Source organism: Ursus arctos, unplaced genomic scaffold (assembly GCF_023065955.2).
Source record: "Ursus arctos isolate Adak ecotype North America unplaced genomic scaffold, UrsArc2.0 scaffold_3, whole genome shotgun sequence".
NCBI classification, from domain to species: domain Eukaryota; kingdom Metazoa; phylum Chordata; class Mammalia; order Carnivora; family Ursidae; genus Ursus; species Ursus arctos.
In genome coordinates, this window is record NW_026622985.1 from 78623016 (window position 1) to 78635927 (window position 12912).

At 39.4% G+C, this 12912-nt stretch overlaps 1 protein-coding gene and 1 long non-coding RNA gene across 5 annotated transcripts in view; one reads left to right on the forward strand and one right to left on the reverse strand.

The window, feature by feature from the left end:
• ZNF800 (zinc finger protein 800) overlaps nucleotides 1-10551 on the reverse strand; it is a 34430-nt gene extending 23879 nt beyond the window's left edge. For 2 of the 3 annotated variants that reach the window (XM_026510485.4, XM_026510473.4), the window contains exons 1-3: nucleotides 9864-10551; nucleotides 9270-9388; nucleotides 4161-4256 (exon numbers count right to left, since the gene is read on the reverse strand). In XM_026510485.4, the coding sequence (XP_026366270.1) occupies nucleotides 4161-4256; nucleotides 9270-9330 (157 nt within the window). In that variant the 5' untranslated portion in view covers nucleotides 9331-9388; nucleotides 9864-10551. Of the gene's footprint in view, nucleotides 1-4160; nucleotides 4257-9269; nucleotides 9389-9504; nucleotides 9557-9863 lie in introns of those variants that run through there. The other variant, XM_044388037.3, reaches the window with a different exon arrangement.
• On the forward strand, nucleotides 10497-11878 carry LOC130542058 (uncharacterized). 2 transcript variants are annotated; one of them, XR_008956342.1, is made up of 2 exons: nucleotides 10497-10947; nucleotides 11024-11878. It is a non-coding gene; the product is annotated as an uncharacterized LOC130542058 (long non-coding RNA). The 2 variants fall into 2 exon arrangements; XR_008956343.1 differs by having other exon boundaries at nucleotides 11044-11878.
• The last annotated feature ends 1034 nt before the right edge of the window (nucleotides 11879-12912 follow it).

A 12912-nucleotide genomic window follows, 5' to 3' on the forward strand; every position in this document is an offset into this window, starting at 1 on the left:
AATAAATTTATAAGCAGAATAAAATTATTCAAGTGCCTACTTGGTGAATCTTTTCGTTTAGTCCCACAAACATTTATTGGACACCTATTAAATATGAGGCTGCAATGCTATTCACTGGAAACATGAAAGTGAAGGATCTGATCTGTGCCCTTAGAAATTCCCAGACAACTATAAATGTCTGCTCTTCTAGGAACATAGCCTCAGATGACATGCTCTGAAGAATGTAAGAACAACAAATCAAACAAATTTAAACAGTACAAAACCAAACGAAACAAAAAACTCTTCTAAGAAGTTAAATGACCAAACCTAAGATGATAATAACAATAGCAAATACCACACAAAGCTAATTCTCATTTTTCACTATAATTTACTCCTCCCTAAGAGAAAAGATGCCCTTCCTGGCACATAGTAGTAGTGTATTTCATAGACAGAATCTTTTTTCTATGATATTACATATAATCTTTTTACAGTATTATGTATTTCAAGGTTTAAAAAAACAATGTCAACTTCATATGAAAGACCAGTTTTGAATACCAAACTAAATAATTATCCTTCTCTTTTCTCCCCATTTTTCTGTTTCTAATCTTAGGGCATTCAATAGCTCCTTTGCCTGTACCAGAAGATTAAAAGACTAAGAAAGAATATTAAGCTCAATTAAATCGATTTTAATAAATGTCTCATGGAAGTACACCTTTGTTGTTGTTGTTGTTACTTAAAATTCTGTTTCAGTTTGGGGAGAGAAGTCAGGAAAAAAGGAAACTAAAATAAAAGTGTCAATAGAAAGGAGGGAAATTTGAAGACACTAAGTCACAGATGTGATCCTAGAAGGACTAACAGAGCTAAGGCAGCACCCAAGCAAAAGGCAGGGCCCAGTAAAGATAGTACCAGAAGCCAGGGATACAGAGCAAACAGCATGTCTCAAAGTCATCCAACCATCAGGGATTTCAGAGTAGAAAATCTGTAGGTTGGAGCAAAATAGGCAGCCTTCTAAAAAAATGAGGTATCGATCTATGGACAGATGTCAAACAACAGTGAAATGTACTGTTAATAAAGCAAAAATACATAACAGTGTGCAGAATCAGCTACCACACAATGGGGGAAAAGTGAGGGATCTATGCTTGTGTATGTATATAGGGTCTCTGGAAGAAGATACACAAATCATGTAGCAGTGGTTGCCTGAGCAAAGAGACTTTTTTTGTATTTTTATATATCCTTTTATGCTTCCTTATTATTTTTAAACCACAGGCACTTATGACTTAATCCAATAATATTACTTATTCCAATGTAGGAATATTACTTAATTCCAAAAAGAAAAATCTATTCAAATTAATTTACAAGTGAAGCAGCCAGAAATAAAAAGATATCAAGAGGTCAAGAAAGATTTATCATTAAAAACCAGAAAAACAGTCCAAAGCAAAAACTGAAGTGAGGCAAAGAGAACAAGTTAAAATTGATCAAGCAGTCAGGAGAACACACGTGGGACTGGTAGACCTAAAAAATTAGTTAACTCCTTCCTCAGCCTTTAATGAACTTCCAGTTCGGGTAGGAATTAATACCAGGTCATAGAAAGCCCAGTGTAGACAGGAGGTGAGTCACTTAGAAATGACACAGTAGCTTAAGACAACTATCTGAGCTTGAAGATTAAGCTAGATATCCTAACACATTACTAATGCCCCACCTGACTTAGCCTCTGTAAGTTAACAAGAGCCAAAGCAGAGAGTTCGGATAGTTCTTTAAATGCAATGTGTGTGACCCAGATATAATAGAAAGAGTCTAGAAAGGAATGAGTCACTGAAGGTGTGGTTAGGAGTAGAATGGGACCAGGAAGAACTTAAAGGGTCAGAATGGATCTTCGTCCCTAAGTCATGTGACCCAAATTTCCATTCTCTCCTCCCAAAGCTTCAGTCAGCCAGGGCTTAGATACTTCAGTGCTAAAGAGCTACCTCAGCAAGCTGTAGATTACACAGATACGTAAGAGATTACAATCTTGAGGAAATTAAAATTGCTTAGTTCTGAGACACATTAATGAAGTAAAAGAATTCCTTTTTTCAAATCCAAAATTAGTTCTTTGTACTGCTAAGCATATTTCTAAATTACTTCTAATTTAAATTATTGGGTACTTGGAATTAAATTTATAGTATTTTCAGAATTCACCTAAATAAAACATAACTCAGAAGGCAAATGTGAATTTGAAAATGTCAGAAGAGGATATTTAAAAAAGAACTTTTACCCATTTCACAGACCCTTTTCTTTAGATTGTAAAGAAATAGCAAATACAGAAAAGAGACATGAGCACAGTGCAAAAGGAAAACAATTTCATTTCTAAATATTCATCTTCCAAAGTTAAACACAGATTTTGAGAATAGGATCCCCTTGAAAAGGTGTATTTTACAAGACCAAGCATTTATGAATGAACCAATTCTAACTTCTTAATCAAATAACACTATAATAAACTGAAGTAGTATAAAATAATCTGATTCGTTCCAAATTTTGGATTTTAAAAAAGAAACCTATATGGGTGCCTGGGTGGCTCAGTCAGTTAAGGATGTGACTCTTGATTTCAGCACAGGTCATGATCTCAGGGTTTTGAGATGGAGCCCCACATCCGCCTTCACACTGGGTGCGGAGGCTGCTTAAGATTCTCTCTCTCCACCTCCCTCCTCACTCCCACCCCTCTCTTTCCCTCTCTTAAAAAAGAAAAAAAAGAAAAAAATGACCTATAGCAAAGAATATCATTAAACGTGAAAAGCTATTACCTTCATTTCCATGAGAAAGAACAAAAAAAAAAATACCTATTTAAAGTAGCTAAAAGAAACTCTTACTATGACCAGAAACTAACCATTCTTCTGTTATGCCAGAAATATATAATAAATACTGCCCCGAGTAAGTAAAATTTTAATTGTATTTATCATAGAAAAATCTGACCTATCAGTTACTTCAATTAACAGAAATAAAAACAACAAAAAAACACCCTAAAATAGGTTATACCACCATTCAACATGAGCAAGGCATGGGTATACACTCGATACTTACTGAATTAAATATACATAAAAGCAATGCCATGAGGATTGTTTAAAGTGGTTGACTAAAAATCCAAGAAACAGATCTCAGAAAGTCAGAAATTTTAAAAAAATTTATTTTAGATGAAGGAGCAATCTATTTCTTAGATACTAAAATAAAGGAAATATATGCTATTTCTCTTTACAATGACTTAAAAACAAGCACCTCAAAGCATTTATCATTAAAAAACAAGTGGTTACATATAAATTATCTTTTCCTTCTAATCTCAGAACTTTTTCATTAAAATAGTAAGCTTTAGAATAATAACAAAAGATATTCTAATCCTTTAAATTTCCATCAGTTAGGTGTCCCATCAATCATGTGTCGTTTGCTTACTTGTATCTGACTCAATAGTCTGCAATGTCAGAGAAGCCAAAGCTACAAAAGGTGGTTAAGTGGACCGTAAGAACCACCGAAACCTAAGACCTCACTGAGAAAGGAGTTCTAACAGTCCTCAGTCATGTATATGCAGTAAGCAACACCTATTTTAAAGCCCTGGATTGCAACTGCACAAATACACATATTACACATGCAATTATTATATAATCTAATAGAAAGTAAAGCTAAACAAATGTATCCAAAGAGACCAGGAACTGGAGTAAGTATTTTTCCTGTCTTGTGCTCTATCAAAAGATGTTGAAACTCCAGAGTTAGGCAGGAGGTGAGTCACTTAAACAGAGATGATAAAGTAATTAATCTAGAACAAGTGACATCTCAGACATTCTGAATAATAATCTACTCTGCCAGTGCTTATAAAGACCCAGTATAATTTACTACTGCCCGTTGAGGGTTTACAAAGATATGCCAAAAAAACAACAATAAATTGTTAAGAAGAGGCACGTTACCAATAAAGATACCACATATATTTCTTTAAACCATATTAAATAATTTTATTTCTATATTAATATATAATATATAGTACTGAAAAAGAATCTAGATCAAGTCAATATTTGTTCAACCACTTTTTAAAAATACGACAAAAGTATTCTATAAAATCAACGTATACATTTTAATATTTTTAAAAAATTAATTCTAAGGATTTCTAGGTAGTTTTTAACTATTATGTGAAGATTGAAAAATACATCCTAAAACATTCATACCTGATCGAAAGCACTCAATTATTTGTTGAATACCAGATTTGGATGTCTGTAGTGGTTGCTGTAACAAAGGAGCATCTCCAGGTTCCAGGATATAAACTACATGGAAGACAAACACCCACCCCAATCCCCACAAAAAAAGGGTTATTTAAATCATTTACTATTGAAGTAAAACAATGGTTTGCTACAATCATGTTAATGATAATCACACTTGTTCATATATACTTCACCATCATCTTTGTAAGGCAAAATGAAATAATGGGGAAAAAATACCTAAAATTATTCTCAATTCAAGGCTAAATTAAAGCTACTTAAGGCTTCAAATGCAAAGATTTACTATTTTGGCATTATTTACTATATATTTGTCACGTTTGCCTTATTATTCCCCTTGAAGAGGAACCTCTGTATTTAATCAAAATTCTAGGGCAATGATGTCCTAGCCACATCTCATAAACCATTCCAGAACCCTCTGGACAATCTAGTACAGCTCTCTTGGCAATTACGAGAGCAAAACTCAAAAACCACTGCCTAAGGAAAGAACTAGTGAAGTGCACAATGACAGATGTTCAAGAATGTTCACTGCAGCACTCTGTAGCACTGTAAATAACAGAGAAAAAATTTCAAACAACTTAAAAATCTCTCAATAGGAACCAGACTAAATAAACTATGAAATACCCCTACAACAGAATCCTTCATGGCTGTTAGAAAGCATGAGCTAGATCTACATATGCCAACAACAAAGGATGTCAATAACAGATTGCTGAGCAACAAAAACAGGTTGGAGAATACGACCTCACTTCTATTAATATATGTTTCAACAGATACAGAAAGAAAGAAATTTAATGTATATATGTGTGTGTACGTACAGACACTAATATAAACACAAAAAGTCTGGTGGGATATCAACAACAAGGCTTCTGTCGGGGTGGACTTTACAGGGGTGCTTTTCATTTTCGGCCTCACACTTTGCTAGTGCTTCAGAGCCTGGGCTTTTAGAAGTGTGCATGTTAAAACACACACACACACACGCACACACACATTTTCATAATAAGTAAAAATAATATTTCCACTTTAAAAATAAGAAGTTTCATTTTCATATACAGAGGTCTGCTTTCCAAAATTCTCAGATTCACAGTACAATTATATAATAAATTAGATTATGATAATATGAAACAAGGTAACTGAAAAGGAAAACAGTTTTTCCGTTAGATACCAAATAAAGAAATGGTTGTGGCAGAGAAAAACCAGCCATTTTAATTAACTTTTTTCAATATGTTATAATAGTCTACTCAACTATTACCATCTTAAGCCAGAATCATCCACTCTGGGAAAACAGGGAGGATTACTTCAATAATGTGTGCTGCTACTTATTGCTTCAGGGCCTGGTCTTGGGCAGCATTTGGCTTTCTGATAAGGGGGCTAAAGCTGTTGTGCTATGTATACAGACACAGCCTTAGACTCTCTGTTAAGGCTTCAAGTCTTGCACTCAGTGTACACAAGTGGAAGAAACTTGGTCTCAGGACCACGTCATTTTATTCAGTACAACTTTCCCAATTTTAAGAGATACTTTAGGAGTATTTTAAATGAATTAAGAAGCACACATGCACAACTCATTTTGAGAACATCTGACATTGGCTCTACCTGCAGCGATTAAAAATATAGACTCCAGACCTGGACTTATTACACTGAATTTTTTTTCTGACATTTATTAGATACAACTAAGGCAAATTAAACTCTCTGATCTCTTCCTCATCTCTAAAATGGGGATAATAAAAGTACCTAAATCATAGGGTTGTATGATGATCAAATGAGCTAATGCAGGTAAACTGGTTAAAACAAAGCCTAGGATATAGTAAGTGTTCAATAAACGTTCTATCACCACCACCACCATCATCATCATGTACAAATTAATTGCTTTCTGACACCAAAAACTTAAAGTTTCCAAAATCTAAGAGAAGTAGAATTCAACCCTTTAAAGGTGCAATAGCAGAAGACTGATGATACCATTTATTTGGATTAGATGGATCTCTTTTCACTATTTGTACAAAAGAACTGACAACTGTTTATAAAAAATAATGATAATAACTACAAAAAAGAGGGTAGAAACTGTACAACTGTAAAGAACTAAAAGCATCAAGGTTTGGCTCTGTAAGTAGAAAGAATTCTAGAACGGGAAATTTTAAAAAAACAGCAATGAATAAGGGAGGGATAGGGAGAAAAAATGGAAAATTGTCCTTAGAGTCCCCTTTCCTCATTTAAAAACGCTCCAGAGAACTTTCTATAATACACCAGCTTCCATTTCCACATGAGAACATCTGATTTCAAAGCTAGAGCAAAATTTTGTTACCTAATCACCTTCAGAATACTGCTACCACTAAACACATCAACATCCTGAGACACCATTCAAAATAACCCCAGAGTTAGCTTAGTTATCCATGGACAACATCCACTTAGTACACAGATCTGTGTAGTTCCCACTGTGTAAAAAAAAAAAAAAAAAAGATTCTTCATTTGAAAACATACTCTCAACCCTAAAAAACTTCATATATTAGTATTTTACATACGTTCCCTATCATCCCTCCCAAGATCAGATTACAGGACCATTAGGAAAAAAGCCATGATCTCCCTCCAATCAAAACACCCAAACCCTCAGAAGTTAACATCTGTCTTTACATCCTTCCAAGAACACACTTCCCAGAATCAAATACCTACTTTTGTAACGCTCTCTCCTACCTTAAAAAAAGCTCCTTAAACTAACTTTCCGCTTATGATGTCTGGGATATACTTACAAATAACAGAGGGTAGGGAAGCAGTGGGAGGGTGGAGAACGGAACTGTGGAGAAGGGAGAATACAGACCAAAAGAGATTGTCCATGTATTGATGTGCTGAGTTGTATGATGCTTACAAGTTCCTTACACCATTCTACTTTTGAATGTTTGAAAAGTTCTGTAAGAAACATTCTTAAATCTAAGAAAGTACTTAACATACATAGACAGATTGTACTGTCTGTACAATCTTACAAATTGACCTATCCTATCAAGGCCTCCTCAGGAACACACTGCTCAGGGACCAGCCCCACTATTCATAATTCAAAAGAGGCTAGACCTCTGATGATTGCCTATTAGAAGAATTTCTCAAACTCCATGTCATCATCTTCCCTCCATCTGAAGGCATCCTGTTTTAAAAACTATCATAACATATTCCTCTCAGTACTAGAAATATCCTCCCACACAGCATTTACCTTCCTCTGAAATAATGACAATTAACTATCCTATAAGTTAACAAACTTCTAGCTTTCCACCAAACTAATCTTCAGAAAGTGTTTAATTCTAGCTAAGAAAGCAAAGAAACACAAACTACTTGTGACCTGGTAGTCTGAAAAAATAAACTACATTGAAAAAGTTCCTGGTAAAGAAAAGTTTATTTTTTAAAATTAAGGCAACTTATATGATTTCTTGTTAATGAGGGAGAAAAAAGCAAAGACGTTCCAATACATATTAAAAAGTTCAACACTGAAAAACATCTTTTAAAAGACATTAAAGTCTTTAGAAAACTTTAATTATCAGAATACACTAAATAAGGTACGGTCACAGATTATTTCCTTGTCTATATCTATTTCTTCCCACTCAAAAGTTCTATGAAGGAAAGACCTTATCTGTTTTGATCATCACTTACATCCCCATTGCCTTGGACAGTGCCTAGCACCTAATAGATGCTCAATAATTATTTGTCAAAGAAATAAAGAAGTAAATGAACACCTAAACTTCTTCCTAAGGAAGTTTTATTTACAATGATTTCATTTCAACTACATGACTTGAAATGTTCTCAAAAAAAAAAAAAAACTGGAATAAAAGGTCAGTGGAACACAAGTATAAAAGCATTCACAGCCTTCTACTTCAAAACTAACGAACTCCATTCAATATTTGATAAAATGTAAGTGACACACAAAATGCACAAAATATGCAGTATGAAGGGGTGCTGAAAATAGATAGGTCGGGGCAGTCAAACAGAAACTGGATCCCATCTTGGGACTATATTATTAGCAGAGGTAAGTTATTACTGATTTCCAGTAAACCAGTGGGGGCAATAGGGCCATATACAAATTTTTTCTCATGTGTACCAAAGTTTTGTGAAAATGGGAGTTCTTCCTCTATACCACTACCATTTTTTCCCATTAGTCAAAAAAGTCCTCTATTTGAACTCTACTGTGACAGAACCAAGTACATTAGAGCAGTTAAAATACTCCAACAAAAAAAACAAGGTCTAAAAGTAATGATAAACACCTGCCTTTAAACTAGAATAGAAGAGCCTTTGTTTGGTTTAGTGACATGAATTCAATGATTCCCTTTTAAGTTGTACCTCTGAATGTTTGTGACAAAACATATCAAACTTCTAGTAACTAGAAAAACTCAAGTTTATATATCACACTTATCAAATTAAAGTTTTCTAATATTCTTCAAGAGACTCAAAAAAGGAACTTTTTCATTCCATAAATCCAACTAAAAACAGTTCTACTGAATAAACTATCCTAAAAATACTCGTACATTCTACCTAAATAACCAAATTTTTTATTTTGCAATACAGTATATTCTGTGCAAGAAAATTTTTAAAGGTTGCAGTCAGCAAAACCTGATTCTTCCAACAAGCTGAGTTTAACTTTTTTAGCCCAACTAAACTCATTTTCAGGCTTTAACCACTATTCTGTGATAAATATGCATAAGAAACTTAATTCTTAAAAGTTTAAATGAATCCACTTTCACGAAGACATGTATTCTGCTACCTATTTTCTTCTCTATCTTCAGTTTTAAACACTCAAAGGACATGGGGTATACTAACTGCAGGCTGCCTGGAAAGAAGGAAAGGCAACTGAGTGATTGATCTTGTGGAAAAGATTTAAGGTGACACTTGCAGTACTTTTTTTAAGGGATCAAGCAGGGGAGACCTCTTGTTTGTACAAGCTTCTAGCTTCATAACTAGTTTTATGCTGGGGAAAATTATAGCTTGCTTACTTAGAAATGACTTCTTGGGCAGGAGGAAAAGAAAACTGGAAGGAAACACAAGGCAGAGTGGCTCTGACACAGGGCAAAGTGACCGGAGGAGAAAGGGGTATACCTGGTTCACAGCATCCGTGATGATGGTGGTCAGTCTGACAGTATTTGTCCCTTAAAGGCATTTTCAGTGGGCGAGACCTACTTTCCTTTCACTGTAAGAAGCTCTTCATTGCGGCTTGGCTGTTGAAAGAAGCACAAATCCGTCACTCACCCAGAACTTCCTGGGGGGGCTCTGGCTATATTTACCAGATACGTTCCCTCCACCCGCCCTCCGTTTTCCCTCCACGGACCCGTACCTTCCTCTAGAACCTAAAAAAGAAAAACGCACGAAGGCTTCTCCAGCCCAAACTCCCGCACAGGTTCATCGCCCTACCCGGAAACGCAGCCTGGGGCGCGCAGCGCACGGCGAGGGCCTGGCCGGCTGCGCAGGCGGCAGCGGCCTCGCCGGCCCGGGCGGGCGCGCGCCGAGACGGAGGCGCGGAGCGCGGCGGGCACGGCCGGCGCCGGGGCCCGCGGGGCGGCGAGCGCGGCGACTGGGGCAGTCGAGGTGCGGCTCCGCCGGCGGCCGGCCCACGCTGCGCCCTCCCGCCACGCACGTGCGTTGGGGTCTCCGCGGCGGAGCCCCCGTCCCCATAACCAAGTGCGCCCAACTTACTTAACTCCTAGGGCGGGCCGGCGGGCAGGCGGAAGGAAGGAAGGCAGGCCGGGCAGCCGCGGGCACAGCCTGGCGTGGGAGGCGGCTTCGGGCCCCACCTGGCGCAGCCTCGGCGGACCACGCGAAGGGAACCGGGGTTCGGGCCCGACGCGCTCCCAAAGAGTCCCCGCCGGCGCTGACGCGGAAGCGCCACAGCTCACCACGTCCCTCCGCGGCCCGAGGCGACGGCGACGGCGGCGGCGGCTCACGGCGTCCCTCCGCGCTGTGGAGCTTGGCGGGCGGGCGGGCGGGCGGCGCGCGGGCGCAGGCAGTTGACAGGAGGAACCGCCCCGCAGAAGCCGCCGCCGCCACCGAAGGAGCCGGAACCGGAGCGGGCAGGACCTGGGCACCCCTCGCCGGGGCAACGGCTGCCGCCGGAGCCCGGCTCCCCCCCAACGCCGCTCCACCTGCAACGGTCCCTCAGGCTTTTGGAGAGGGGCGGGGAAGAATGGGGGTTTCCCCCCACCTTGGGCCTTTTTTGGTAGTAGTTGTTTCAGGAAACTTTATTAAGTCAGTCTCTCTCTTTCTCTGTCTCTCCCTCCCCGAAGAGCCTGAGCTACCGCCGCGGAGCGGGTAGGAAGGGGGAAGCAAAGACTCTCCCGTAGCGACAGGGAGCGACTGACTGACCCCGGACGGAGATGGGGCGAGGGCAGGAAGTGACAAGCTCTCGGAGTGGGTGGGGGGAGTGTGGCCGGCACGCCCGGGAGCGCCGCGCGCATGCGCCCGATCGGGCGCCCGGGCCTGTAGGGAGGCGACGAGCCGCGGCCGGGCAAGGGGAGGGAACCTTGGCCGATGGCGCTGGGCCCGCGACCGGGGTCTCGGGCCGGCCACTCGTCCCTGCCGCGGGCCGACGGAAAGCCGAAGCCCTGGGCTGTTCCTGCCGGGAAGACGGGCTGATGGGCAAGCCAACTGTTGCTTTTCTCCGTCCGTTGGAACCGAAACAGGGAGGGTTGGAAAAGCACAGGAATGAACTGTAGAACGAGGCTCGACAAATGGGTGAGCCGTAAGTCGTGGTGATTCCGAAAAGGTTGTCAGCACACTTATGGTAAAAGTCGATTTTTTTGTTTGTTTGTTTGGTTGGTTTTTTTTTTACCCAAGAATTTTCGAAGTGTTCTTCTCAGCACTTTGGGGTTTTCATCAGGTCCTTGGGAGGAAACTGCCTAGTGGTGGAGGATGGGGCTGATTGCCGCGGCGCTCCTCTTCTGGAACCTGAAGGCGAAGAAGGTGGGTCACGTGGGCAGGACGCACTTTCCCTCCTCTTCGGTGCCTGCGTCCTACTTGGAAAATTCCCGAAGATCGTGGTCGTCTGTCAAATTCCGCAAACCCGTGTGGTCGCCTCTTGGCGCAGGAGAGCCGCCTCCTCAACTCCCAGAGCAGGGTTTTAGTTCTACAAGCAAATACGTGTCCACTGTCGGTCAGGAAATGTTACAGGAGAAAAAGCCCATACGCTTTGTTTCATCTTCTCGCGCCGAAAGATCCACTGAAAATCTCCGCAGTTGTGTAGCTTGAACTGTCAATTTGCGGGGTCCTGAAAGAGCAGTTTAGTAGTAGTTAGGTTCTGGGTGTATTTTGGAAGAGCAAACGAGTGACTGAAATCTGCTTTCAAAAGTCATAGGAAAGTTTGTGGTAGGTCCAGTAATTAATTGATAAACTCGCTATTGTAAAAATACTGAACGGAGCATTTGCGTAGGTCTTGGGGGATTGTAGCAGCTTGATAATGGGGTGATGGGAAAAGGAAGAAGAGTGGTCCAAGTGATCCACTTTTTTAAGGGAATTCCAGGCACTGTACACTCTAGACAACAGTCACATCCATAGTATGTTTGATCTTTTTTTTCTGAACCATTGTCAAGAGGCGTCACACAACATCAAACTAAAATGTAATGCCACAACCTACAGTAAGGTAAAAGAAATTATGATATGTCCACATGATGGTGTTTGTTATGCAGCCAATAAAAATCATTTTGTGTAATATTAAATTGTATGCAGTATGCTTAAGCATATAGAAGAAATTTTAATGTGACACCTTAACAGTGGCGTTACAGGTAATTTTTACTTAACATTGGAGATCTTTAGTAAAATTTGAGGTGAAATATTTTCTTCCTTTTCAGAGGATCTTTTCCCACTCTTATAAGCACATTAAGCACAGGTTAAAAAATGAATATACAATTTTAAGTTTCCATAAACCTGAAAAGGCATTGCTTCAGATATGTGATTTATGTTTGCTGACCACATATGAGTAAAAACTGGTTAGCTTCCTGAGTAAATGCAGCAGTATTTATACTTTAGAGTTGTTGGTACTAGAAGATCCCCAAAATTGCTAATAAATTTTAAACAGTTCTTGAGAAATTAGAAGTATAGACAAGATTGGAACGTCTGTGTGGGTAAAACAGATACTGAATACTGAATCAGACTTTTAAAGATGAAAAGAAACCATGGAAATTAACTAGTAAACCTTACTTTAAGAAATGAGAAAATTGAAATCCAAAGAGGTTACCTGATGTGCTGAAGGTCACAAAGTAACAGAACTGAGTCTAATACCTAGGTCAATCCCTTCTATAACAATACTAGTATCTGACATGTATTGAGTAATATGTTTTAAACTCAAGAATAACATTTAATCATATCAACAATCCATTCTACAGGTAGGGAAACTGAGGCAGAAATAGGTTACATAACTCCTCAAGGTTACCTGATAACATACAGCTGATAGGCAACTGAGCCAGCATTTGAACCCAAGCAGTATGGCTCTGAGACTCATTTCCTTAGCCATTATGCTATATTGCCTATACCATGTTGCCTACACTCTACCATAACCAGTTTGGATCACACTATATGTGAAAGATGAGCCAGTAGATCCTGTCATTTGTGAAAGGTATTAAAATGCCATGTCCCAAGTTTATGGAGTTGCTAAATCACAAGAATTTTATTGAAATTTCATAGGGCTCTAGAGCCTAAACTTTGGACTAGAATTATCGTCCTACCTCTAAAAACACTGCACAGATCATCCCAG